Source organism: Puma concolor, chromosome D4 (assembly GCF_028749965.1).
Source record: "Puma concolor isolate L17-30 chromosome D4, mPumCon1.1.hap2, whole genome shotgun sequence".
NCBI lineage: Eukaryota > Metazoa > Chordata > Mammalia > Carnivora > Felidae > Puma > Puma concolor.
Window position 1 is genome coordinate 32,971,265 of NC_141679.1, and position 26,441 is coordinate 32,997,705.

At 36.1% G+C, this 26,441-nt stretch overlaps 1 protein-coding gene across 21 annotated transcripts in view; it reads left to right on the forward strand.

Moving 5' to 3' along the window:
- KDM4C (lysine demethylase 4C) overlaps nucleotides 1–26,441 on the forward strand; it is a 440,224-nt gene that overhangs the window by 132,594 nt on the left and 281,189 nt on the right. For all 21 annotated transcript variants that reach the window (XM_086685236.1, XM_086685237.1, XM_086685231.1 and 18 more), the window contains one exon: nucleotides 1,448–1,585. In XM_086685236.1, coding sequence (XP_086541362.1) covers nucleotides 1,448–1,585 — 138 coding nt within the window. The remainder of the gene's footprint in view (nucleotides 1–1,447; nucleotides 1,586–26,441) is intronic.

Here is a 26,441-nt window from a genome sequence, read left to right on the forward strand (position 1 = left end):
TATATTACACCAAAGGCAGTTAATTAGCCTTATATTTTGGTAAACTGGGACTGACCTGTTTCTAGAAATTATACAGAAGCATAAAATTTAGAGTCCCATTCAATAGGAACAGGTGCTCTTTTTCAACATGGCAAGATTTTCTAGGTAGAGTAGAAAAAGATTGTAGGTGGCATTCAGTGGAGCAGTGAAGATAGTCTCCTTATTCCAAAGGCAGCAGCTGCACCCTCTTCCCCCATCTATGTAGGGTTATAAACAGGTGATCAGGGTGAGTTTTGTTTTATCACAAAGTATAGGGAAAGCATAGTTTCCAAGCACAATTATAATTAATGAAATTCAGTGAGACCAGGAAAGGAGAGAACCAGGCTGTGTTCTCATGTAGCTCATGATGGAACCGGAACCATGTTGAACACTGATAGCCATTCTCTGCCTGCCAGGTGGCAACTGAGTTGCTGCTCATTGCGATAGAACACCTGCTGGGCTGTCATGGGGGAGAAGATGATGAGATAAATTTCAGGATTGTTGGGAAAGAAAATACTTTTACAACATTTTAGCATCCCTAAAATGGCAACCGAGTTGCATTGTGTACAACTGTTATTTATTTATACAGTATGCCTCCTGAATGTTTACATACATGTACATACCCACATATTTCTCAACATTTTAGGACTGAAAATTAACCATGGATAATAAATTTGATAGTCCATAATAGTATAGGTAAATTAAAAAAAAACACCAAAAAATTTTGTTTTACTATTTTTCTACAGCTCGTGGTGTATTTTGTGTGTTTTGGTAATTATAGAAAGCCATGTCTTTAGCCTAATAAATAGGAGTGGAATAAGTATATTTTTCATGTTGGTCTTTAATCTCTGACTGGTTTATTCAAGTTACTTTAATTATATTTGAAGATGCACTTACACATACATATTTGAATAATTCTTTGATAGAAATTTTACTATTAAATGGAACACAGTTAATTAAATGTTTTCTGAATATTATGGAAGAATAATTTGGTGAATACCACCAACTCTTTAGCAATAGAATTAATAGTAAAGCCTGTTGAGCATGCATTATTGAAGTTTTTTTTTAGCTCTAACAAACATCAGTCAAAATATGTCCTGTGAAATAACTCCAGTAACATGATTTTTTAAAGTATTAAAAATATGCACATTGATTGCTAATATGAACAAATTTACTTGGATAACTTAAAGACAGCTTCAAATAAAATAAAATATCTTTGATTATGGATTGAATGAGGGAATTACATTGCCAGAGGTCACACCCTGTTTAGAAAAGTCTTTAAAGTTTCTCTGGGGGAACTTCTTTTATACTAGATAGCTCTGATATCATGGCATTTTTTTCTTTTTTTTAAATAGGAAATATATTTTAATTGTCTTTGCAATTTGGAAAGTCTGATAATTGAAAATATTATATGTTTTGTACCCTGCAGATCACTCAGGAGGCTGGAGAATTTATGATTACTTTTCCATATGGCTACCATGCTGGTTTTAATCATGGTTTCAACTGTGCAGAATCTACAAATTTTGCTACAGTCAGATGGATTGACTATGGGAAGGTTGCTAAATTGGTAAGTTATGCCTCAAAAATAAGGCATAAATTAAATGTGTATTCTGGTTATTGTGGTGGGAAATCTAAGATCATATGCAGCACTTTTTTTCCCTTCATTAATACTGTGTGCCTCACACCATGGTAATTTATTTTCAGACTAGATATATTTGTTTTACATAGCATGTGTTATCATTTATAGCTATAGTTTTCTGTTTGAGATTTTTGTGGAGAAGTTTACTTTGAGAGGTAATTTTATGCAACTGATGTTTGCTTCCTTTCTTAAAGCCACCAATTATTTTTTTGTGAGATTTCCCAGTGGCTCCCTGTGGCTCCATGTTAGGTAAAGACTTGGCTCTTTACCTAACATGGACTAAAGATGGAATTTAGTTCCATGGCTTAGAAAACAACTACTTATAGATGAAAATGTCTGTAAAAATTATAGTAAGAGGTTGAGGGAGGGTGGTAAGAAGAAATGATTAAAACTTCCCTTAGTGCAGAAATAAATTTCTTGAAAGTAATGCAGAATATACTTTAATAAGAAATGTATCTTTATATTGCATTTGTACAAAATTTTGCATTTCCTGCTCAGTATATTTAATTTAGTTCACATACTGTGTATTTTCATTCACAAGAAACAACTTCCATTAAATTTAATTAATTTCCCCTGTGGTGTTAAATAGAGGACATCTTCAAAGAGATGGTGGCTTACATTAAGTTGCTTTCTTTCCTATGGCTTTGAAGGCAAGGGTATAGGCTGGCAGAGGGCAGCTATGAATGAAACTGTGTATTTTACGGAGTGTGTAAAATTGACACAGATTTAGTGGAAAATGACATAACAGCTTATGTGGCTGTATCTTGGCCACTGCATGGTATAAGTGAGTGTTTTTCGTTCCACATTGATAAAGCTTGTATGTGGAACCATTGTGAACTTAGAAATATATTCAGGGAAGAGAACACCAGGTTTGATTTACATGTGTATTTAGAAAATTACATAATATATTAAAATAAAAGTAGAGCCCTTTGGCAGCCTAGGAACCATTTGTATGGATTTATGAAAAAAGGAAAGCTCCTGCTATTAGAAGACTTTTTCTGTTCTGAGTAATTTCTATTTATGAGGGGTAATTTAGAAAGGAATAGAACTGAACTACTTCTTCCCATTATGGATCCTTCATATTATAATAAACCTAATAAAAAAAATAGGAAACTCAGTGTATGTACCTTGGCCAGCTACCTGCAGTGTTTTCACAGAGAGGTAGTGCTTGGATCTACATTGAAACCGAGCCATACACCCATAGTAATAGCAAGGTATGTATTTTATGGTTTGCATTATTTTTTTTATTAACAATTTTTTTTAACATTTATTCATTTTTGGGAGACAGAGCCGTGAGTGGGGGAGGGGCAGAGAGAGAGGGAGACACAGAATCTGGAGCAGACTTCAGGCTCCGAGCTGTTAGCACAGAGCCCAATGTGGGGCTTAAATCCACAAACCGCGAGATCATGACCTGAGCTGAAGTCAGATGCTTAACCAACTCAGCCACCCAGGTGCTCCTGTGGCTTGCAGTTTTAATCATTGACAGAGTAAGTCAGCTATCACAGCTGTTCAGTTATCAGAAAATTAGCTGGTGCTTGTTTACTCTGAGTTTCAGATCTAGTTCATGGTATTGGCCAGATTAGTTTCTCCTCAAGGCTAAAATGTCCTGGGTGGGTTTCCACATTCTTTGTTAATGTAGAATGGGACTGGGGTGTGACCAAGTAAGAGAGGTGGGCAGTGGTCCTCTGAAATCCCAGCTGACAGAGCCTAGGATTGTGGGACTGTAAGAAGTAGTGCGCTGTGGTGGAGGAAGCAGGGATCTAAGGCCCAACTCTTCTTCTGGCTAGTCGTATATCATTAGGAAAATTGTTTATTTTGTTTGTTCCTTCCTATATAAATTAGAAATACCTCTCCACCCATAGATCTGTTATGAGAGGGAGAAAACCTTAGGTATGTGGATATCCATTCATGCTGTGCTGATTTGTATCAGTCAATTTAGTTAAGGAATATGACTGTCTTGGTTCTGGAATTTTGCTAGGTACAAAATTGTTCAATGGCTATACTGCAGTTTTGGGTAAATAGTGCACTAGATTGCATGTGTTTGAGATGTTTTTAGGTGTTGTCTCCACCCTTCCCTTATTTTGGTGAGGTGGTGCTGCTCTGAGAAATGTATTTGTTTTCTATTGCTACTAGAGCAAATTGCCATAAAAGTAGTGATTTAAAACAATACTCACTTACCATCCCTGTAGGTTGTATGTCTGATATTAGTTTCACTAAGCAAAAATCAGGGTGTTTGCAGGGCTACATTTCTAACTGGGATTCTAGTGAAGAATCCATTCCCTTGTTCAGATTGTTGGATGAATTTGGTTCCTTACAGTTGTAGGACTGAATTCCCATTTTTTTGCTGCCTGTCAGCCAGGTCTTTGCTCCTAGAGATATCTCTCATGTCCTTCCAGGTGGTCTTCTACATTTCAGAGCAGGCAGTCCACAAAATCCCTTTTGTCATATAAGATGACATATTTACAAATTATAGGGAATAGGACATGGATGTCTTTGTTGTTGGGGGTAGGGGTGCGAAGGTGGGGGCAATATTCTGTCTACCACGGAGTTCCAATTAATAATTGACATGGTGATATATTAAGAATCTACTTTGAGTAGATGTAACTAATTTAGTTATTCTGCATAAAAACTGGAAACTAGGGGCACCTTGGGTGGCTCAGTCGGTTGAGTATCTGACCTTGATTTTGGCTCAGGTCATGACCTCATGGTTCATGAGATTGAGCCCCGGGTCTGGCTCTGTGCTAACAAGCATGGAGCCTCCTTGGGATTCTCTCTCTCCATTTCTCTCTGCCTCTCCCTCTCTCAAAATAAATAAATAAAATAAAATAAAAAAATAAATAAAATGAAGTGAAAAACAAGGTTATTTAAACAACAACAAAAACTGGAAGCTAAATTGTAATGGATACAGTTTTGAATGTTTCACTAAAACATACTTATGCTTTCTTAAATTATACCCCTCAATTTTTTATCTTGGCTATTCTCAGAAAAATAAGTTATCTTATATTGTAGGGTGCTGTGATGGCATTTTTGTGCATATGTTGGTGTCTTTATAATTTATCTGACACATTTTTATTGATCTCCAAGGCTGTTTCTTTACACACTCTTGTATCATGTGTATGTGCATGCTGTCCATGCATGCGTGTGTAGCTTTTAGTCTCGGGAAAATTTGTGAATTAGGCAGTTAGTTTTTATGTTTTTTTTTTTAAGGACAAATGTATAATGGATTAATTATAAACTGCACTTAAAAGACTTGTGGCTTTGAGGGTGCCCAAAATTAATTCTTAAACTAACAAATTTTTGCCTTAATTCTTTGCCATATCCAGTTTATTCTAAATGATAGCTATTAAGAAAGAGTTATTCACAAGTGATGATGAGTTATGCTTTTTGGGGGGACAGATAATTAAAAAAAATAATGGCATGCTTTTTCCTAGTGGAAGCACTAGGTGCAGTGAGGTCTTCTTTACCTGTCACATTGGGTTCATATGGGTATGTAAAAACTCCCAATAGTGTCCCTTTGTGGGACAGAAGTTAATGTGGTGCAGAATGTGGGGTCTGTACTGGTTATATTTTACATATTACAAACCAATATTTCTACTTTGACAACTTAGGAAAGAACTTTACAAAATCCTATATTTAATTGAAAAATACACCAAAACACTAGGTTTTGAAAAGATAACCCCAGGCTCACTGATAATATTGGAGATATTGGTGATTTTATTCAGAAAAATCCTGCATGATACTCCAGAACAGAAGGGCTTTGCCTTTAAGAGAACTCACCTACCTAAGAAGAGGGTTATGTAATTTTCCCCCATTTCATTGTTCAGAGGTAAGGTTTTCACTGAAGAAGAATTGAGAGGATTGCTCTAGGTTGCTACATGCCCATTTGCCTACTGGCTTAGGCAGAGTTCAGCTTCAGAGAGTGCTTGGTGAGTTCCTCCTTTGCAACAGGATTGTGCTACGTGTTTGTACAAAGAAGATGGGCATGTTTTCTTTGTCTTTAGGGAGCTTTCATAAAGAACAGAAGGGCTTTTAATAAACCTCCATTTTCAAAACTGAAGTATGAGTGGAACATACCATTGTGAGTTATTTTAGGCATCTTTATTGGTTTGAACATCAGAGTGATCTAGTGTAAAATGCTACATTTTTTTCTGGTAGAGATTTAAAACTATGAAATGCTTTAGCAATTGAAAGAAAATTTTGGTGCATATTTGAGATGAATGTTTCCCATTTCTGGATCGTTCTCTCCTGTGGTTAAATGGAGTCCATGGTTACTTCTGTGTGGCAGCTGTGGTGGCACTTGTCCACTTCCTGGCTAGGCTGGATCAAAGAGCTGGCCTGCAGGTTGTATTTCATTTTTCCGTTTGGTAGGATGAAGTGCAGTTGTTTTGATGTTAGGTTTGATGGATTTGTTTGCCACTGCATTCATTAGCTTCATATCAAAAAACTGACAGGCTGTTAAATGAAACTTTGGCTTAGATTTTCAGCTTGACTGTTTGGAGACATTTGTGAAGATATTTTGTTTTTGTGTCGCAGCAGCCTCAAGCACTGTGATTGTCTTGAAGGGAAGAAAAGTTATTTACTGTACTGATTTTCTTGACTAAAAAAGAATCATTGTCTTGGGGACAGTCATATCTGGCCTACACCATCGTAGTGTATTTATGACCATGTGTGCAGTGTGAGAAACTTATCTATGGCATGGTAAATAATGTTATCTTCTTGGGAGGAAAGGTAATAGTTGGTGGCTTCAAAATGATACTTCTTATTTTAAATCAATTTTATTTTAAGTGATAATCTACTAACATGATATGCCAGAAATTTGAAAAATTGCACTGCAGATCTGGGAATGTTCTCTCATGAACTTCAGGAACATTACTTCACAATATAATTTTAAAACATTTTGACATTTGAATCCTCAAATGTTTCAGCAAGTTTAAAAAGATAGAATTTTGAAGTTGATTTCCCTTTAATCTAGAAGGGATTTTGATTATTGTCTTACATACAAGAGCTGTGATATGGCTTCATTCCATTTCATATTTCAGGGTTTTTTTAATAAGATTTTTTAAATGTTTATTTATTTTCAAGAGTCAGAGAGACAGAGCATGAGTTGGGGAGGGGCAGAGAGAGAGGGAAACACAGAATCTGAAGCAGGATCCAGGCTCTGAGCCTTCAGCACAAAGACCCATGTGGGGCTTGAACCCATGAACCGTGAGATCATGACCTGATCTGAAGTTGGATGCTTAACTGACTAAGCCACCAGGCACCCCTATTTCAGTCCTTTTCTAAAATTAGATTTCATTATTCTTAAATCAAGTGGAATCCTTCCAAAAAATCTTTAATCTTGGGCAGTCTTTTTTTAAACAATCAGAAATCATTTTAATGGTTAGTCCCTATGTTATATTTTATTATGCTTTAGATTATGAGATTTCTCTATTCTTAGAGCACGTGAAAGAAGGAAAATGTAGACACACAGTCCCTGCCTTCTAATTTTGGCTATCTGATGTGGCATATATAATATGAACTTTGTGAGCCCATAGATTTTCTCCATTTTTTTTTCTCCTTTTTACCTCTATTTTGTTTCTATTTACTGGGCCCTGGTAGTGCAACATAGAGTACAAAATACCATGTAGAGAAACAGAATCATATGAAGGCATGTCCTTTGGAGCTTGTACTCTGACTGGGGAATTAGTACTTATATATCTGGAATAAGTATTAAGAAAGAAAATATTCATATTATATCCCTCATTTTATTCTGATAAAGTATTGAATTGTGACATTCAGAAAATCTGAGACTTCAAGTAGTATAGTAGAAAGTCAGTTGATTAGTATATATTGTGTCTGTAGGGGAGATATCTGGGACTTGAGTCCTCAGAACTAGGGAGCCCAATTTGATTTATTACTAACTTAAATTTGCTGGATTTGGGGAGTTGAGGTATATGGTTTATGACACTGATGTTTAGTTGCTAAACTGAAATCAAGGTATTATCTGGTTTTTTTTTTTTGGTTGTTGTTGTTGTTGTTATTAAGTTTTAGTTTATTTTGAGAGGGAGAGAGCGCATGTGCGAGCTGGGGATGGGCAGAGAAAGAGGGAGAGAGAGAATCCCAAGCAGGCTCCATGCATAGCAAGGACCCCTTTGCGGGGCTGGATCTCATGACCAGATCATTACCTAAGCCGAATAGTATGCCTTTTTGTTTACACTGTTGAGTGCAATTTTTACGATGGCTTTATTTGTCTCATTATTATTATTTGATATTTTGATTTGTATTATACTTGAGTATGAGCAATGAATAAATGGTTAGAGTCAGATGCCTCAACTCACTGAATCACCCAGGCACCCTTGTATTATCTGTTTTTCAGGCCTTAGTTTAAGTCTTTTGATAAAATGTGGTAATTTTAAGAAAAAACTAGTTAAAGGAGTACTTAGGAAAAGTGGGATCTGAACCCTTGGCCCAGCTGATGTTTGTTTCCTGGTGGAAGAGCTAAGTGTGAATTGGGACTTCTTAAATAAGGCATACCAATCCAAGTCATTGTTCCCTTTCCTTTGAGATACCCTTCTCTGCTGATGCAACAAGAGCAGTATGTGCAGATGCCCAATTTGAAGCTTTGGTATGGGAGTATTGCTTACTTGATCATTTGATGTGACCTCTTTGAATCAAAAGAAAGTTTTAATGGGATATCACTGAGGTCAGTGGGTATAATTAGACTTTAATCTGTGGATCCACAATCTATCCTCCCTCTGCTCTGAGCAAGGTGATAGAACACACTTCTTTCTAACTGCTGGTCATAACTGTAGTGTAGAAATTTCCCACAAGCCCCTGGGAGCACTCTGTGTGGCAGCACCAGGGACCATATTAAGGCAGAAAGCTGAAAGTAATGAAAGTATATAGCTGAATAAGTATTGGTATAAATATCAAAGGGAATAAAGAATGGGTGATGAATCCTGTGATTATTTCCTATTATTGTTCTAATAGTTCTACACCTTTGCAATTAGACGAATCAGAGTATTAGCCAATTCAAAGAGGAAAAGTGTTCCCAGTTAGGCAGACCCTGAAAAAGTCTCATATTATAAAGAAGCCAAGTCTTAATTTTCTCCCTTGGTTAGCCATGCCTATTATTTTTAATTTACTATAATTTTATCCCCTACAAGCTATGGCCAGTAATAGTTTTTGCCTCTTTCTAAAACAAGTAAGACAAAACAAGAGTGTCTTCTGGATGATTTCCAACATGTTAGTTTAGAGCACTAAATAATTCTTTGTGGCACAATATACAAAATTTAGTGCTTATAGCTAATTCTTCCAGGCATTATTTTTTGTATTTTATTTATAGTAATCAGTTTGCATTTTTCCATGTGCTGCATTTAAGTAGGGCAGTATCGATGTATGTCTTCTTGCTTATGCTGTTGAGTGCAATTTTTATGATGGCTTTATGTGTTCTTATTGTTTGATATTTTGATTTTTATTATACTTTTGAGTTGAGCAGTGAGTAAATGGTTAAGTAAGGGAAATTTCAACTTAGAGTTATAATGTCATTTAAAAATATGAAGACGTGAAATCTTAATATTGGGAAATTGTCTATCTTGTAATCATACATATCAGTAGTTTGGGGGACAGTGGATGAAGGTTGCATAGTATGTATACATATATTTCACTATTATTGCTATTATATTTTAATCTTTAGGAAAGTCTAGGACATCTTAAGGAAGAAAAATTTAGCATGTGTTAAGTTTAGCATGTGATAATATCAAAGTTAGTTTTATAAAATTAATTATATCTTACATCTCCTTTCAATACACTTAATTAGAAATACAGCTGAAGCAGTTCTTAAGGTTCTGCGATCACATAGGATTGCGCTGTCTGAATCACACTCCAGGGAGGTGACACAGGGTGTGGGGGTGGTAGACCCTCTGGGGAGTAATACAGTTTGTCTTGAATCTCTCAGGCTGTGTGTGTAATTGTGCTGAGCTTCATTTTCTTCCTGTAGAAAGGAAGCATTGATATGTAGTGGTGAAGGGATACAACAAGTTCAGGGGTTAGTTGCACTGATTAGAATTCTGACTTTTCTTTTTACTGGCTGTGTGATTGGAGTCAGTACGTAACTAACTTGTCCAAATCTCCCTTTTCTCATATGTGTAATGGAGATTATAGCTTCTTTATAGTTATTATGAGAAATAAATGCAAGTAAATATGTAAGGAGCCTTGAAGAGTTGTGATGAGAACTGGTAGACGTGTGCATCTTTTTTACAGCATTCCAGTTTGGGGAATTGACCTTGGCTCAGTGGTGGGCCTGACTGATCTAAGGGAAATCTGTTTCTTTGTCCAGTGATGATGAGTCAGTTCAGTGGGCCAGTTCCTGGTCCAATAGAAAGGAAGATTGGGTTGGTGGAGACAGAGGAAAATGCCAACTTGTCTCGGAGAGTGTTGGGAGGCTTGTCTCTCCAGATGGGCACAAGGAATCACTGACACCTGCAGCCTGTAGTCATAAGGGGACCAGACCTAAAGTCTATTCTTTGGACACCAGATGAGAGAGCTGAAATGCTTGTGTTGAAAATCAAAGTCTAGAAAGAGCAATCCAGTGTTTCATTTTTCATAACATTGTCAGAGATGCAGGGGTTCATTGCTCCATCTGTGTAGCACTTCCATCCCTAATAAGAGTTTTGATGGCTAATTTGAGTGCGGGTAAACAAAAATCAACCCAGTCACACAGACCTGTGTTAGAATTCTGGTTCTGTGTAACCTGCCTCTGTGAACCACATTTTTCCTACCCATCAGGAGGGCTTTGACCCTGGCCTCATCAGCCCTGTGATGAGGATGGCGGTGTAGCTGGGATAGTCATCTAGCACTGTGTCTTTTTCACTGAAAACATTTTTTTTTTTTTAAATTTTTTTTTTTTCAACGTTCATTCATCTTTGGGACAGAGAGAGACAGAGCATGAACGGGGGAGGGGCAGAGAGAGAGGGAGACACAGAATCGGAAACAGGCTCCAGGCTCTGAGCCATCAGCCCAGAGCCTGACGCGGGGCCCGAACTCGGGGACCGCGAGATCGCGACCTGGCTGAAGTCGGACGCCCAACCGACTGCGCCACCCAGGCGCCCCACTGAAAACATTTTAAAAAAGCAATCCATGATGGGTCATTTCTAAGTCTGGGAACTCTCTGATACTAATTTGGAGAAGGCTGGTGGAGTTTAGGCCTGAGGCGTTGAGAAGTCATGGCTGTGGAGATAGTATTTGCAGAATAAGTGCTAGCAGCAGGCTGGACAGAAGGGTTGCTTTATATACTTCTACTGATTTCTCACACTTTCACTGTCTGCCAACATGAGGGAAGTATGAAAAGAAGTGACATCACCCAGTAGTGCTTGGGGTTCTGTGGGCCAGACTGCTGAGGGGGTGGTCTCTGGAGGGGCTGTTGCTTACGTCTTCAAAACCATACTGTAGCTCTTGGGCTCCATGTGGAATTGGAAAAACCATGTGTTGTAAATCCCTGGAAATAAAACCCATCATGGGTATTAGAGATTCCTGCTAAATTTGACTGTAGTCCACACATGGCTTTCCTATACTCCAGGTTTTTATTTGAGTTAAGATACAAAAATAGGTAGTTTCCAGCAACTTTCTAAATTTCATAACAGATATTTTTATAAGGCCTAGTAATAATTCTAGTGATTCTTGGTCGAGTATTTCTAGTTCTTGGGAATGTATATTCTGGGTCATCCTTTAAGTATTAATTTTTAAAAAATTGGACGGTTCTGATGATTATTAAAATAGCATGAAACCTGTTTCTTTGCAGGTAAATAAAATGGAAAAATTGCTCAAACCTCTATATTATTCAAAGTAATAGTGAAGGATTTCTTTTTCTTATCATATTATTAAAGAGAAAAGGAAAATTCCGATTGCTCATGAGAATGTCACTGCTAGAGTGGGCACTCTGCACTTCTGTTAGGTGGTAGTGTCATCAGTGTAAGCATTCCCAAAAAGCAGGTAGGTAGTATGTATCAATAGCCATCGACATCTCCATGCTCTTGACCCATTCTTATACTCCTAGGAAATAATCAGAAATGTATGCAAAAGTTCATTGACGAAGATGATTGTCATAGTACAATTTTTATTAGCAAAAATTAAATTAAAACTAAAATGTCTAATGACAAATGGGAATCATTGAATAAATTATGGTGTGTCCATGTACTAGAATCCTTTTAATTTTACAGAAGATTATTTGAAAGGAAATCACTATGGCTGTTAACATTACTATTTAAATACTCCTTGTTAAAATGTATAAAAATAAAAAAATACATGTGCGTATATTAAAAAAACAATTAGAGTACAGAAAAATATTTTATGACCCCTTCTAATCCCTTCCTGTGAATAACTTGCATATCCCTTCAAAAATATCAGCATATGTTTATATCTTTTTAAAAATCCACACACATTTGGTTAATATTGTGCACATTGTTTTCTAATGCCTTCCCTTTTAATGTCTTTCCTTTTAATGTATCTTTCATGTATGCCAGTAAAACATTTTTAGAGTGTAGACATTTATTAGAAATATCTTCTAGCTTGTTCCAATAGAGTATGACAGGTGGTTTGCAGTGGATTTTTTTCTGAGGGGCATCATAGAACCACAGCAGTGCATGAAAGTTCATTGCACAGATCTTGTTAACAAATCAGGACTTTGAAAATGAATGCCTTAGTTCACTGCTCTATTTCCATTCCCTCCATGCAGAGCAGACGGCAAGGTGGACCTGGTGCACTCTCACGTTTCTAGCCCTGTCTTTGTTGACGGGCCCCGCCTGCCCCACCATCTCAGTTTATTTCACCACAGTTCATATTGGAAGATAGTTAATGCCATCATTGTTTCTGTTTTTTTCAAATAACAGCATTTGCAACTGTGTTCTCATATTTGAAGGATTAGATTGGTCATATAAATTTTAATAAGTTCCTTTAGAATTGCAAGTCTTTGGCCTAATAAAGAATTATCCCAGTGAATTTGGAATACATGGCAGGAAAAAGTAACTAAATGACTTTTGTCAACGATTCTGTGATAATGAAATATTTGAAATAGGAATGGCACAAAGTAGGGATAAAACCCAGCCTGGTTTGTACATATAAATGGGCAAGAATACATAGGCAACAAAGGCTACATATAATAAGAAAATATCAACTGTAGTAATCATAAAGGATACTCTAGATTTAAAACACACACATGAAGTAAGACAATCAGGAAATTATTGCCCATTGTTGCAAGAGAGCAGATGGTGCTTAAATACCCCTTAATTTTATATCATTCTAAAAATCAAACAATCAAAGAGCATGTACCATCTATATTTAAAAAGTCAAATGCAAACTTTTCTATCTTGAGGGTTTACTAGAGTTGAGTTGAAGAACAAGTGAAACATTAATTCACCACTAACGACACACATTGGAGGCTGTCTTGGCAGGGCATTGAAGGGACAGTGAAGGAAGCAATTTCTAAGAAGGCAGTATTCAAACCTTCCTTAGCTCCTGTGTGAAACTCTTCTCTGTTATGTATTTTCCCCCTAAGTGGCTCTGGTAAGATACTTGATGTTGAATGTTAAAAGTTCTTAAATGTCTAGATTATGTCTCTAAAATGACATCCATTTAGATACAAGGTCATAATTTTTAGAAAATGTATTTCATGCTTAAGTATTTCACATTTGATTAGAAAGAATGTTGGAGAGGTTTTCCTGAGTTTTGATGCTTCCTACACCCCTGACCATCATAATTAATGCTGAATCCTGAGCCCTAAAACGTTTAGTTTGAGTAAGTATGACCAAGATATCTTACTAGATAAATTACTGTTCTTAGATTTGTGCATACGTTTGCTTTATACAGTAAATGTCCATGGAGTACGTCTTAGAAGGTATTTCTGTAGTATAGTCTCTTTATGATCAATTCATTGTGTTTTTGCTCAATTACTATACAGATGTGTTTTCTGGTGCTATTGAGGTGAACTGTGTGTGTGACAAAGCTAAATCAGTTTGTGATTTATTCAGCCACTCAGTGCTGGATTGATAAATGTTGGTGCTGAGCACAGATTCTTGTTCAGTTCCTGTTAAACTTTACTTTTTGTTGGTACTGGAGATCCTGCCAGTCAGACAGCATATGTGAAAATGAAGAAAACGAGTTGGAAATTCAGATCTATATTACTGAAAGTATGCATTCTTTGAATTGTGCAGTGGAGAAACTGAAGTCCATACTCAATTACCAAATAACTGATGTGGTTACGTATCAAGAAAATTTGGACTGTGCAATTCACTGTGTTTTCAAAGAAACATTTTGAGGTTGGGAAGTTTATGAACTTAGAGTTTCAATGGCCACATGAAAAGTTTAGTTTTATTATTAGACTTAAATAATGTAGTTTGTGTTGATTTCATTAAAGGAGAGCTTTTTCCTCCTCCAAGCCGTCCCCCCCCCCCCCTTTATTTTCTCCATTTACCTTCTGGAACTTATTGACATACTAACAGATTGAATCCAGTGTATTTTCTTAGACTTTCTAATTACTCAGCTTTGAAGTAAATGAATGGTGTTTCTTATTTACGAAACTCCACAGGAAGAAGCCAAATAGGCACAACAATGGAAAGAATTTTTTTCAGTGGATGTCATGAGTCCAGCTCCCAGCTGCCTGTTGTCTCAGTCACTCAATAGAATCTAGGGACAAAGTGATCCTCAGTGAGTAAATTAGCAGTTCTAGGCCTTCTGCTTCAGTGGATTTCTCTGAAGCAAAGACAGAGAAAATGTTTCTCTGCCTGCCATTCCCAGATGTAATAGCTATGAAACCAAACCCATGCCAAGTACAATGGTCTTGACGTCTTGACTTGAGTCAAAAGCTGGGAAACCAAAGGGTAAGGAAACTACAGTCTTGGGGAAATAGAAATTGGACACAGAGGGAAATGGGTGTTCAACAGAAAGTCAAAGCACAACTGTAGATTATCCGTTTATGCACTAAGCTACACATTTAACAGAGGGTGATAGACTTTTGGGACTGAGCAGTTTGCAAGGGGGAAAAGCTTATTAAAAATAAGTTTCAGTCCATAGATCTATGGTTTTACAAAACGTGTGTGGAGATGTGCAGACAGTAGAGTATGTGCTTCAGTAAATTTAACAGGAAGGAACCTGATGATAGCTAGGGTGTTTGTGGTTGTGCTGTTCATTAATAAACATTCAGAATAAATTTAAAGCTAAGTGAAAGGAGGAAAAAGTTTGCCTATTTTATGCCATTTGTATGTTATGGCTTAAGCCCAAAGCAGAACTAATCATTGGAGTTGTATGGATTACTGAACACAAATGAGGAAGGTTGAACTTCAAGGAAATGTGCTATTTATAGAGTTATTTGTATATTCAGTTGGGGATTCAGTGGTATAAAGGAAGAGTCGTATAAAGAGGAAAGATCATTGGGATGCTGTATGGTTGTAAGTGTGTTATTCTTAGGGTTACATGCTCACAATTTTTGTGAGCTTTTGATGGTTTTTTAATGGAGGGTGAATATTTTTAAATAGTTAAAAACGTGAATACTCAGTGTTTTTCACGAATATATAATGTGCATTTTTCCCTCTGTATAGGTTTAGCTTTCGGTTTTTAATGATTTCTCTTTGAGTCACTGAAAAGTGTTGGCATTACATATTTTTACAAATACATTACATAATTTGGATTGTTATTGTGTACAGTTGTAGACTCATGTGAGCTTTAAAATCAAGTTGCTTCTAAATGTTAGTTTGCAGAAATAAAAACTATGCGTATGCTGCAGAGTATTTGTTTATTATGTGTGATGTGTATTTTATTTCCTGGAAACAGTATCGGATTTATGACTTAGGTCAAGGATTCTAAAAACGTTCTTGTGGCCAGTTCCACAAGGATATTTATAGTACTCCTCTCATTACACTAGTGTGAAAATATTGTTACTAGGGGTGACTAGATTTTTAGAACATCTCTACTGTATAGCTGTTAAAAACAGTGGGGTAAATCTATATGTACTGATGTGACAAAGATCTTCACAATATATTATAAAGTAAAAATCAAAGTGACAAGTATATTCTATAGTGTGAAGCTATCTTTAAAAAAAACCATTTTTTTAACTATCCTAAGAATATGTAAATAGAAAAAGAAATGGAAGGATACAAACGGTTAATTATGATGGCCTATAGCCAGTGGAATGAATTTGGGATTTATAATGCAGGGACCCTCACCTCTTATGCACTCTACTTCTGTGTTGGTGGAATTTTTTTTCAAGGCTGTTTTTATGTCTTACTCTGTGCTTTTTAAAATCCAGTAAAATTATTTTTATAGTTTTCAAGAGTGTTTATATAGAGAGGTCTAAACTAATGTATAAGTATGTTTTATAGGCACAGGATAGAGATGTTCTGAAATTTATGTTCTTTAAGATATTTAGTTTGTAACCAAAATTTCGCTATAGGGGAGGAGAGTAATATATGTGTCTATACATGCTCAGAGTACTTTTAAAGCATTTAAAAGTTTATCCTGTGGTTACTAATTGATCTCTGATTGAGGTAATATTCCTTATTGAATCTAAAATGTAAATAAACAGCATTGACATACATTATTCAAAAAATTGCTGAAAGAATTAAAGTGGAAATTTGCTTTGAAACTATTTGCAGATTGAATATAATGTTCTGTATTTGTTGTAGTAAAAGAGCCTGAAATTGCGTATTGGCTTTTGCTAAAACATGTACAGTGTGTGTGTTTATCATTCCCATATAATCAAAACACACTATTAGACTCTGTAAATTGTATCATGGACAGTGGTGCTTAAATATTAATGTATTTCATTACTTTTGTTCTCAAATTTGAGATTCATGGACAGTGTGTATCATTAGCCAGCAGATGGCAGTGTCTCTGCACAAATTCTTTTCATGCAAAGTCTTTTGACAGGAATGGGTTGCCCTCATAGCATTTGACCTAATTTGACAAATGGAGTCATTGAAGATATTCATTGATTATAAATTTGTAACTGATATGTTTTATATGGAATAGAAGGTGGTAAAAATGAATGTAACTTAGGATAGTGAGTGATATTTGTAATATTGTTTATATTCCTCCTAGATTAGTTGATTCTTGAAATGTTCATTTTATGTATAGGAAGTGTGTGCAGTTAGCCTAAAATATCATCAAATTGAAGTGCTTTTCCTTGTGAAATAAATGTATAATGTACCTAAGTCTATTGCAAGCTGTTCATGGATTTGGTCCCTATATGTTGTTATATAGTGTGGTTGCTGGGCAAAGGAGCAATGTGTGCTCATATACATACATAGTGCAAAAATAAAGTGAAATTTATTGGCAGAAATTTACGAGCTGATAAGTAGCAGTATGTGCAAGATCTCCCAGGTCTCATTCTTCCACAGTGAGGTGGATTTGAATGGGGTATAGCTGGGAAAGGGCTTCCATTGAAGGATCCAACCTAGATCCTGTCATGTCATTATCCTCTTATTTACAAGGAAATGGAGGCAGAACATATCCATGAACTTCCTGGGTGAGGAGGTAGTCTTTTTAGAAATGGGAGCTTCTACTAAACATTTAGGGAGAGAGTATTCTCCTGAGTGCAGACCTGCTGAACTAGCTCTTTGCTAAGCTTTTTGGAAAGTGAAGTTAAGGAGCTTAACTGGGGATAGTAAGTGGCATTTACTTGTGAAGGAAAAAACACTTAATTTAGATTGCCTGAATTTGAAACCTTGGTAGGCCACTTACAGGTAGTATCATTTTAGGCAAGAGATATATAAGTTGGTATAATAATACTACATTATAGGCTAGTTGTAAGGACTGAAGGAGGTAATTATTATAAGTTACTGGATTAATGACTGCTATACGGCATGCAATAAGTTTTTCTTCTCTTTCTCATGAGGTGTTGACATTTATAAATTTTAAAAGCAATTTGGGATCCCCATTATGACAAATTGTGCTGTGGCAGTATGTCAGTGCATTCCTGCATTTTGCTTCCCAGACATGCCCCAGGAACTAGTTGTAAGCCAAGATGCCTTGTTTTGTGATGACACTTTTGGTGGGTGCAGTTTTGATATATTATCATTATTGGACAGGTACCAGTGAAACACATACCAGCCATGCTCTCAACTACTTCAGAATAAACTGTGGAGGTACCCAATGTGGGAATGCATTCTTATCATCTGGGTTCTGAGGGACTTTAAATAGGTCAAAATATTTATTCTTTGGTTTTCATTTGGGCTGAGTCCAGAGCATACTAAAGGATTCTAGTATTGGAATAAATTTTTTATTGAGTTAGTCATTTAAGAGAGATAGAAACTGTACTACTGGGAGAAAAATTCAAATGCTGAGACAGCTGTTCTAAAATATCCCTTGTTTTGTTCTTTTTTTTTTTTTTTAACTGACCTCCTTTGTAAAATAAAACAGGAACATGAAACATTTTGAAAATGCAAAAAGCTACTTGAAGGTGTTTGTAAGTAAAAAATGTAATTATTTAATTTGCTGGATATGTACATGCAAAGGAAAAGAGTTTGCTCTTGGTCCAGCTCTAGCTTTGCATTTGTGGAAGCATGTCCTTGATTTTGTGGCTATGGCTAAAGGAGCAGATATACATATACAGGTGGGGAAGAGAGGATGGAGTGGTGCAAAGATCAACACTTGCTCTCTCTACTGTGGATCAAAAAGGCTTGAGAGTTCAATCAACACATTTCTTTACTCCTGCAGCTCATTAATCTGGCCATGTCATAACTATCTGATCTAGCATAGCACACCGATTGGCATTGGTGTATATTAGGGATAGAATTTTTATTTTACAAATTCAAGATATTCAGTAGTGGCCATGAAAAATCAGATGGATCTTTGCCACCGTCAGATGTTTCAAAGATTTCTTCTATTAAATGCTGTGTCCAAAATTATAGAATGCTCTTTAATTTTTTTGCATAAAAATAAAATAATACACCTTAAATATATATAATTTTAAGTAAAAATATAAACATGTAAATAAAAATGAGGTGAAACACCTTGGGAAAATTATATAAGATGAAATAGCAATATAAATTAGAGTAGAATAAAAAGCCTTTGGAATAAAATAAATTATTTTCTGAATTATTTCAGAAAATAATAAATTAAAACACAGGGGTGCTTGGCTGGCTCAGTCAGTAGAACATGTGACTTTTGATCTTGGGGTTGTAAGTTTGAGCCCCATGTTAGGTGTAGAGACTAGTTAAAAATAAGATCTTAAAAAAATTTAAAACTCAAAAGTATGTTTTCATTTGTATTTTTAATATAGCACTAAGTCATTTAGTGAAGAGTAGCTAAGAATGTGCTCACATTTTAAAAGCGTCAGTAGTTTAGGGTACATTTGACAGAGCCAAAGAGGGTGAAGATGGATGGCAAGAAAGGGGAAATAAATTGAGATTTCTGTCACATCAAAACAAAATTTTATATAGCAGAAATAATTCATGTAAAACATAATGAAAGACAATGTAAGAGAATATTTATTTGATCCTTGGGTTGAGGAGGGTTTTTCCAAGGGGGATACCATTGGTGGATACCATGAAGGAAAAGACTGTGAGATTTGAACTGCATTTGGAAAAATTGCAAACTAAATAAACAAGTACCACTTGCATACCACTTGCGTTACATGAAAAAACAGTGGATTACTATCCTTATTAGGCTGTAGTTGTAATTAATTCCTAAATGTCACTTAATAGCAAATTAGTTGAAAACATATTTAGTCAAATATTGATATAATTTAGGGCAGAATGTAAAATTTACAAGAATATTTAAAATAAAGCTGGATATTTTAAGGAAATTTGGTACTTCTGAGATGCTGGTTGGCACTTTTCGATGTCATGAGACTATGAGTGTTTCTCTGCCATTAGGTGTACTTTAGTGGTCAGGTTTGAGAAGCATTGCCACTTGAATATATAAAGAACTGCTGAGTCTTAATTCATTAGTAATTACAATGGCTAATATCCAATGAGTCTTTATTTTGTGTCAGGTATAAAACTTCACTTACGCTAATTCATCTAATTTTTACAACTGTTGTATAAGATAGGTAGTATTACTACCCCCATCTTACAAGGAGAAATGGGTGCAGTTGAGATTCGGTCCACATTTAAAGTAGAAAAACTGGGTAAAAGGCAATTCATCAAAGAAGAAATATAGTAAGCTAATAATCACATAATAATCACATTAAGGTCACATAACCTTAATCTAATCTTGTTAGTCATAGGAGTGCAAAAAGGTGAGTGCTGTTTCTAACCTCTCACTGGCTCAGGAGACAAATGAAAACATCCACTGTTGTTAATGCCTATGCAAATTAATACAATCTACAGGATGCCCACGCCATCATCCTTGGAAATAAATGTGTCCTGTGACCATGCAATCTACATCTGGGAATTTGTCCTGTGGAAAACATGAGAAAGTTGCATATTTATTTGGATAGTCCTTACAGTGTTGATTATGAAACTTGAAAAATTGGTAGTAAGTAAATGTCCAACACTCTGGGATGGTTGAATAAATTATAGGACATCCATCCATGATGTGCTGATCAGCATGAAAAATGACGCAGGTGTGTAAGTATCAATATAGGCAGGCATTTATAATATACTGTCAAGGATTAAAAGCTTGTTACAAAATAGGATGTTTTCCTTTTTATGTTTGAAAGTACACATGTATTCTGAATTATAGAAAGGTATTCATTAAATTTTAACATCATCATCTTTGACAGGATTGCAATTTTCTTTATTATTTCTCCAGCAACTATTACATGCACCGTTAAAAAATTATGTTTGTTTTTAAAAAGAACTGTCTTATTGTATCTTGCATGTAGTTATGGATTTCAGAGTACTGAATTTACTTAAAATTAAGTGTACATCTATTGGTGAAGTGCTTTTAAAATGGAGGCAAAAAGGCAAGAGCAGTAGCTTCAGAAAATATCCAAGATGAGGATAGATCAGGGTATACATAATTGACTAGATTTGAGGCTTTGGGTAAATTACTTGTTTTCAGCTTCAAAGAGGAGTGTAAATATCAATAATCCCTGAGTGCATATAACTGTATATAATATCTGGAGTGATGACTGTGAGCTGGTAAGTTAATGATTTTGATGTATTGCATATCCTGATTAAGAAAGTAAATAAGTATATTAGGGAATGTTAGAATTAATAGTGTCAAATAGTTGAAAGTCATGCCCATTCTTCTCATGGTACATTTTACTTCCTACCTGTGCTAGGTAAATCAGGCATGTTTAGTAATGTTAGTAGTTGTATACAGATGTTCATACTTCAAGCAAAAGCAAGGATTTGACAAATGTCCTGGATCTCTAAAATAATTTATTAGATCTTGGGTTCCTAATTAAAAAAAAAATTTGTTGTTGTTGTGGAGGTTTTTTTTTTTTTTTTTGAGGTATTTGAAAAATGTTCATAAATATATGAAACTGCTTGACCTAGCTGGCTGCTTCTGGTCATGCATAGGCTCACAGCGGCTGAGGGAGGGAGGTGGCAGGGGCTGGACACTGTCCCTGGAGAGAGGAAACCTCAATCTAACCCAAACCCCTCTCTCCAGCTCTGAGCTTTTAGGTGCTGTGACTCTTCTTCAGTGTCTCTCCCCAGCTTTTGTTGGGGCTCTGGATCAGGTTTCTAGTGTAAAAGTCTGTGAATGAGTAAGGTGGGAACCTGGTCCTGAAATTCCGTGTCAGCCGATCCTTCTTTTTTCCAGGTTTTCCTCAGGAAATTGGGACAGGATGGGCAGGTGAAAGGTGACCTTTGAGAATAGGTTTTCTCAAGGTGCATGCAGCGTGGGGAAGGGACTGCACAGTGCTTTCCTGTGACCTGTCAGCCTTATTCCTCCTCCAACCCCACTCACTCCAACTCTTCCTTTCTTGCCATCTCTCACTTCTTTATAGCCATTTTCCAAGAATTGTGCCACTTCTTCTCCATTTGATGAACACTGTGTACTGTGAGTCTCACCTGTGGCAGGCAGCATTCTTGACCCCTCACGTGCAGGTTAATAGGCCTCCTGTCTGTCTTCTGGGGTTGTTCTGCAGAGTACATGGGAACATTTAGTGCTTGCACTCCTTGCACTGCCCTGTGAGCTACTGTTCTCTGAGGAAGAGTTATAGGAGCCCTGGCCATCCTAGAATTCACTGCAGAAGGAACACAGATACCATAGCCAAACACAGCAGATCAAAACAGAAATCCACTTTAATATATGTGAATGGAGTATGTTGAAGGTACAGAAAACCCATGTACAAGATTGGCCCCTTTTCTAGCTGAAGGGTAATAGGCTTGGGCATAAGCTTATCAGTAGACTGTAAGGAGAGATAGATTGTGTATATGTACAGCTTTGTGTGATAACTAATTTTTGTTTTGCAGTAGTCCAAAGACATTGCTCTTTAGGAGAGGAGGTATTTCTTTCCCATTAATTTGATTCTAACCAGGATAACATGTAGTAGTACCTTCCAAACTGGTAGTTGCCCTCAGAAGTATATGTGTATATTCCCTGTGAATTACAGTGGTATTCTTACCTTTCTTTTTGTACTAATTTTGATATAGAAATAAGAAGGAAAGAATACATGTTCTCACCAACATTTCTACTATTGATGTTTCAAGAATTATGAATTCTGTTTTTGGACTTTTTTCATATGATAACTTACTATATTATTGCAAACCAGTGGATATTTTCAGTATATTGAGAAATTTAACAAAACAAAAATAAAAAACAAAATACTCACTATTTCAGTCCTTCCTCTGAAAAGAAATGGAATGTGAAGGTTGAAATGCTTGAGATACAACTTTAGTTCAGTAACTGACAGTTTAACTTCTCTGTTTTCAAATAAAACATCAGCACTCATACTGGGAAAAATAAATGTACAGATTTCTTAGTAGGTAATACAGTTTGATTGTATTCTTTTAAAATTAGCTGCCCAGGGATATGCATTGAAAAATAAAAATTCTGGCATGAAAATGTTTCCCTAGTATTAAAATTTAAATGCAAGCAAATTGGTTTAAAACTTTAAAAACACACACACAACTGTTTAGGTATTCTTAAAGCATATTGTGAAACACACATTTATTGTAATGTAATGCAACATTTGTGGAATCTAATGAACTGTCTTAGGCTCAAGTTTGCAAAATGGATTTTTATGAAGCATATTCGTTTTTAGTCCATGCTTTGTGCTAACTGGGGAAGAATACATGTCATATTCAAAGTGCTTTCCAGTGGGATTGGTGAGAGGCAGGTAATTATTTGGCACCTCCTCATGAAGGTGTGGGTCAGTGGACGTAACCTTCCCTTGTGGGTGGGCAGAGCTGTCTCACTTCTGAAGGTGCCCTGACAACCTGCCTGTCTGCCTGTCTGCCTTCCTTCCTGTCTTCTTTTCTTCCTTTCCTTCCTTCTTATCAGTGAAGCTAACACTTGGGGAAAATTGGGCAACTTTTACTTTATTATGATAATGTTTATAAACAGAATTGTTAAATTCCCATATGAAAATTTATACAGTTACTACTAAATACAAATGACTGTATTTGACATGCCCTGAGGCCAGCTGATGTCCAGTTTGTGCAGTATTCAATTTAACATATTACTTGTTAAATGTAGGAAAAAAAGATAGCATAATAGTTGTGTACAGGTAATAAATTAAAGGTCAGGATGCTAAGAACTCTTTTAGGAGCAACCACACTTTCTCCTTTTCTATTTGAATTTTATCCCATTGTCTTTATTTGCAGTTCAGAACCCAGTTCTTATCTTTGTTTATAACATTTCTAATTTTCCTATTCCAAGTAGGTTTGTCTAAGAAAGTGAGAAAAGAGTATATTATTCCCTGGTCCCTTGTAATAATACCCTTATGATGTGCCATATAGTTTTGGTAAAATTAGTGTTTATAATGAGGAATGAAGAGGTATTGGACTAATTTATGGCTGCTTTTTGACATTAAAAAAACATAAGAATTATTCAGATTTCTTTGGGTATGTTTTTGATTTTGCTAACATATTTTTCTATGTTGTAAGGATTTTTACGTATGAGAATGGGCCACAGATATGAAATTTTGGAGTTAATTTAACTTTGTTTTCAAAATTAACATTCTGAAAGTACCTAGAATGGTAGAATTATGAGGTACTTTTTAGTTTAGGGAAGTTACAAGCTTTTTTACTGCTTTTAGGATATATCGTGTTATTAATTTACTAGAATGCATCATCTTTTATTTTTTCTTGTGGCCCAAATATGCAAGAGGCACATAATCTGTTCCTGCTGTTTAGATTTTGCAAAATAAGTATTCTCTTATCCTTCTATGAGCATGTATTAGGTTCTTCACATCTTCATGAGGGGTTAGGGGATTGCATAGTAAAAGGGATAGGAAAAAAAAGAAAGTGACCTTCCTCTGAAGCCATCCTGTTTAGCGTATTCTTTTAGCTACCAGCATGATGAAGGACTGGAGATGCTTGTCACTCTGAGGTTGGGGGTTAAATTCCCTTTCAATTCAAAAGAGATAGAAAATGATTGTGATAGTCTAGTCATTAAGAAGTGATTGTCCTCATTGTATTTGGCATTTTTTTATGCTGTTTCATTGCCAAGATTTGATTGTTTTTAACTCTTAGGAAAACAACAGTATTTGGGGAAAAGCCATTTGTCTCTCTCAACAATAAAGAGACTTCTTGATTTTGTTTTTCTTTCTTCGACTGGTGCAGCAACTTATATACCTTCCTTGGACCTCATTGTAGCTTTAAGCATAGTAGGTATACATTGCATCAAAGGTTATAGCTCTCGAAGAAAAAGGAAGGAAAGGGCCAGTTAAACATGTCCAGTTTCCATTGTAAGCTGTTGGTTAATAGAGCTAACGTTATCAGCTTGTGTTAGTGACAGGATCTATGCTAGGTGTGAGAAGCTCACAGATACTTTTTTAGCATTTGTATATGCAACAGTCTGGGTTGTTTATCACTGATTAATGCTGTAACAAAGGTACAAGGTAATATGGGAGTACTAGCTGGGGAAAGTTTAATTCCAACATGGCAAGGATCTGAAATGTTTTGTGAAAGAGCTGATATTTGAACTGGTGGAGATTGGATGGGGTTTTTCAAGTACTGGTTCATAATTTGGTGTCTGAAAGAGGGAATCAGCAGCTTGAGTAAAGTCATGGAGGCAAAACATGGTAGGATGTTTTTGACAATTGTCTCTGTGTGGTTTGAGATGTAGTACTTTTATAATGGTAGGTATAGCTAGGCTATGAAATAACTTGAATGCTATATAGAGAAATTGGGACCTTTTAATTCTGTAATGTGGAACCATTGACTGTTTTTGAGAAGAGGTTCAATAAACCCTTTATAAAACACAGTGGTGAAAATACAACAATAGGTATGTTTACAATTTTAATGTATTTTTCTATTTTTTGGCTAGTTCTTTTGACCAAATAAAGTTTTTGACATTTAGTCAGGAAAGTTCCAGTTACATGCAAGGTAATTTATATATGGGAATAAAGTATGAATAAAGCCAGGTCTGGCCTGTGAAGAGCCTTTAGCAGGATGTTTCATTTTATTTCTATTTTAAGAATTGAATATTGCATACTTATTAAGAAGACTGTGTCTTCCAAAATAAGAGTGCTTTTAGAAACAGACCCATAAATACAGAGAACAAACTGGTGGTTGCCTGATGAGAGGACCAGTAGGAGGATGGGCAAAATGGGTGAAGGGGAGTGGGAGACACAGGCTTCCAGGTATGGAAGGCATAAGTCATGGGTATGAAAGGAACAGCATAGGGAATATAGTCAATGGTATTATCATGGCTTGTATGGTGATGGACGGTCGTTACATTTGTGGCTACCATAGCGCAATATATAGAGTTGTCAAATCACCATGTTGTATATCTGAAACTAATGTAATAGCATTTGTCAACTACACTTCAACTAAAAATAAACAAAATAAGTCTGTATTTTTAAGAAATTTTGATCATCTTTGAATATTTTCCTTTTTGGCCAAATAACTTTAAAGCAGTGTGTTTTCCTATACTTGGTGGATGGCCATATGATTGAAGATTACAGTGGAGACATCCTAGTTCCATTTATTTTTCTCTCTCATTTTTGGGATATATTACAAATGGGATATTCATGTTTCACACATTAGAGATTAGTTAGATTATCAAGCTTTTTGTTTGTTTAGTGCAAGAGGTTTAAATCATTTACTGTAATATGAACTATTTTCATTGGCTGCAGTGACTTGGAGATGTCAGAGACTAGGCATGAAGTGAAGGATTATGAATGTTCAGAGGAAGACTATGAGTATGTTCAGAAAGGCCTGGACAAATCATTGTTGTGCAGCTCCTGCCTTGACTTCCTCTCTTCCAGTGATCTTGTCCCCCTGACCTCAGTCATTCTTGTGGTCTTAATATTTGCACTGTCTTCCTATTCCCAGCTTTAGGCATCTCATCCTGTGACATCCATCCCTTGTCTCTTCAGTTCATTCCTTCTACTACCCCAACTCCAGCATACCCTTGAACCCCAGCAGGCAGTGAAATCCATTGATCCTACTTTTCATGGTTGTTCATCTTCATGCTCTCACTTCCTCCTCAGCAGGTTATATCCTATCATTGTCATCTTTCTCTTGGTTACACGGCATAGCTCTTCTCTCACTTTGTCATATCCCCTTCTGGTTCTGCTCATGTATCTCCCTGCTCTCCATGTTTGTCCCCTATGCAGTCAGCTGTGACTGCGGACAAGCACACAGCCATCCCAACTGCTCTTCCCAGATCCAAGACCTCAGGTTGGCATTTTACAATACCTGGCAGTCCAGGCATATATCCTAGTTCCCCTCTTGTCTCCATCCTCATT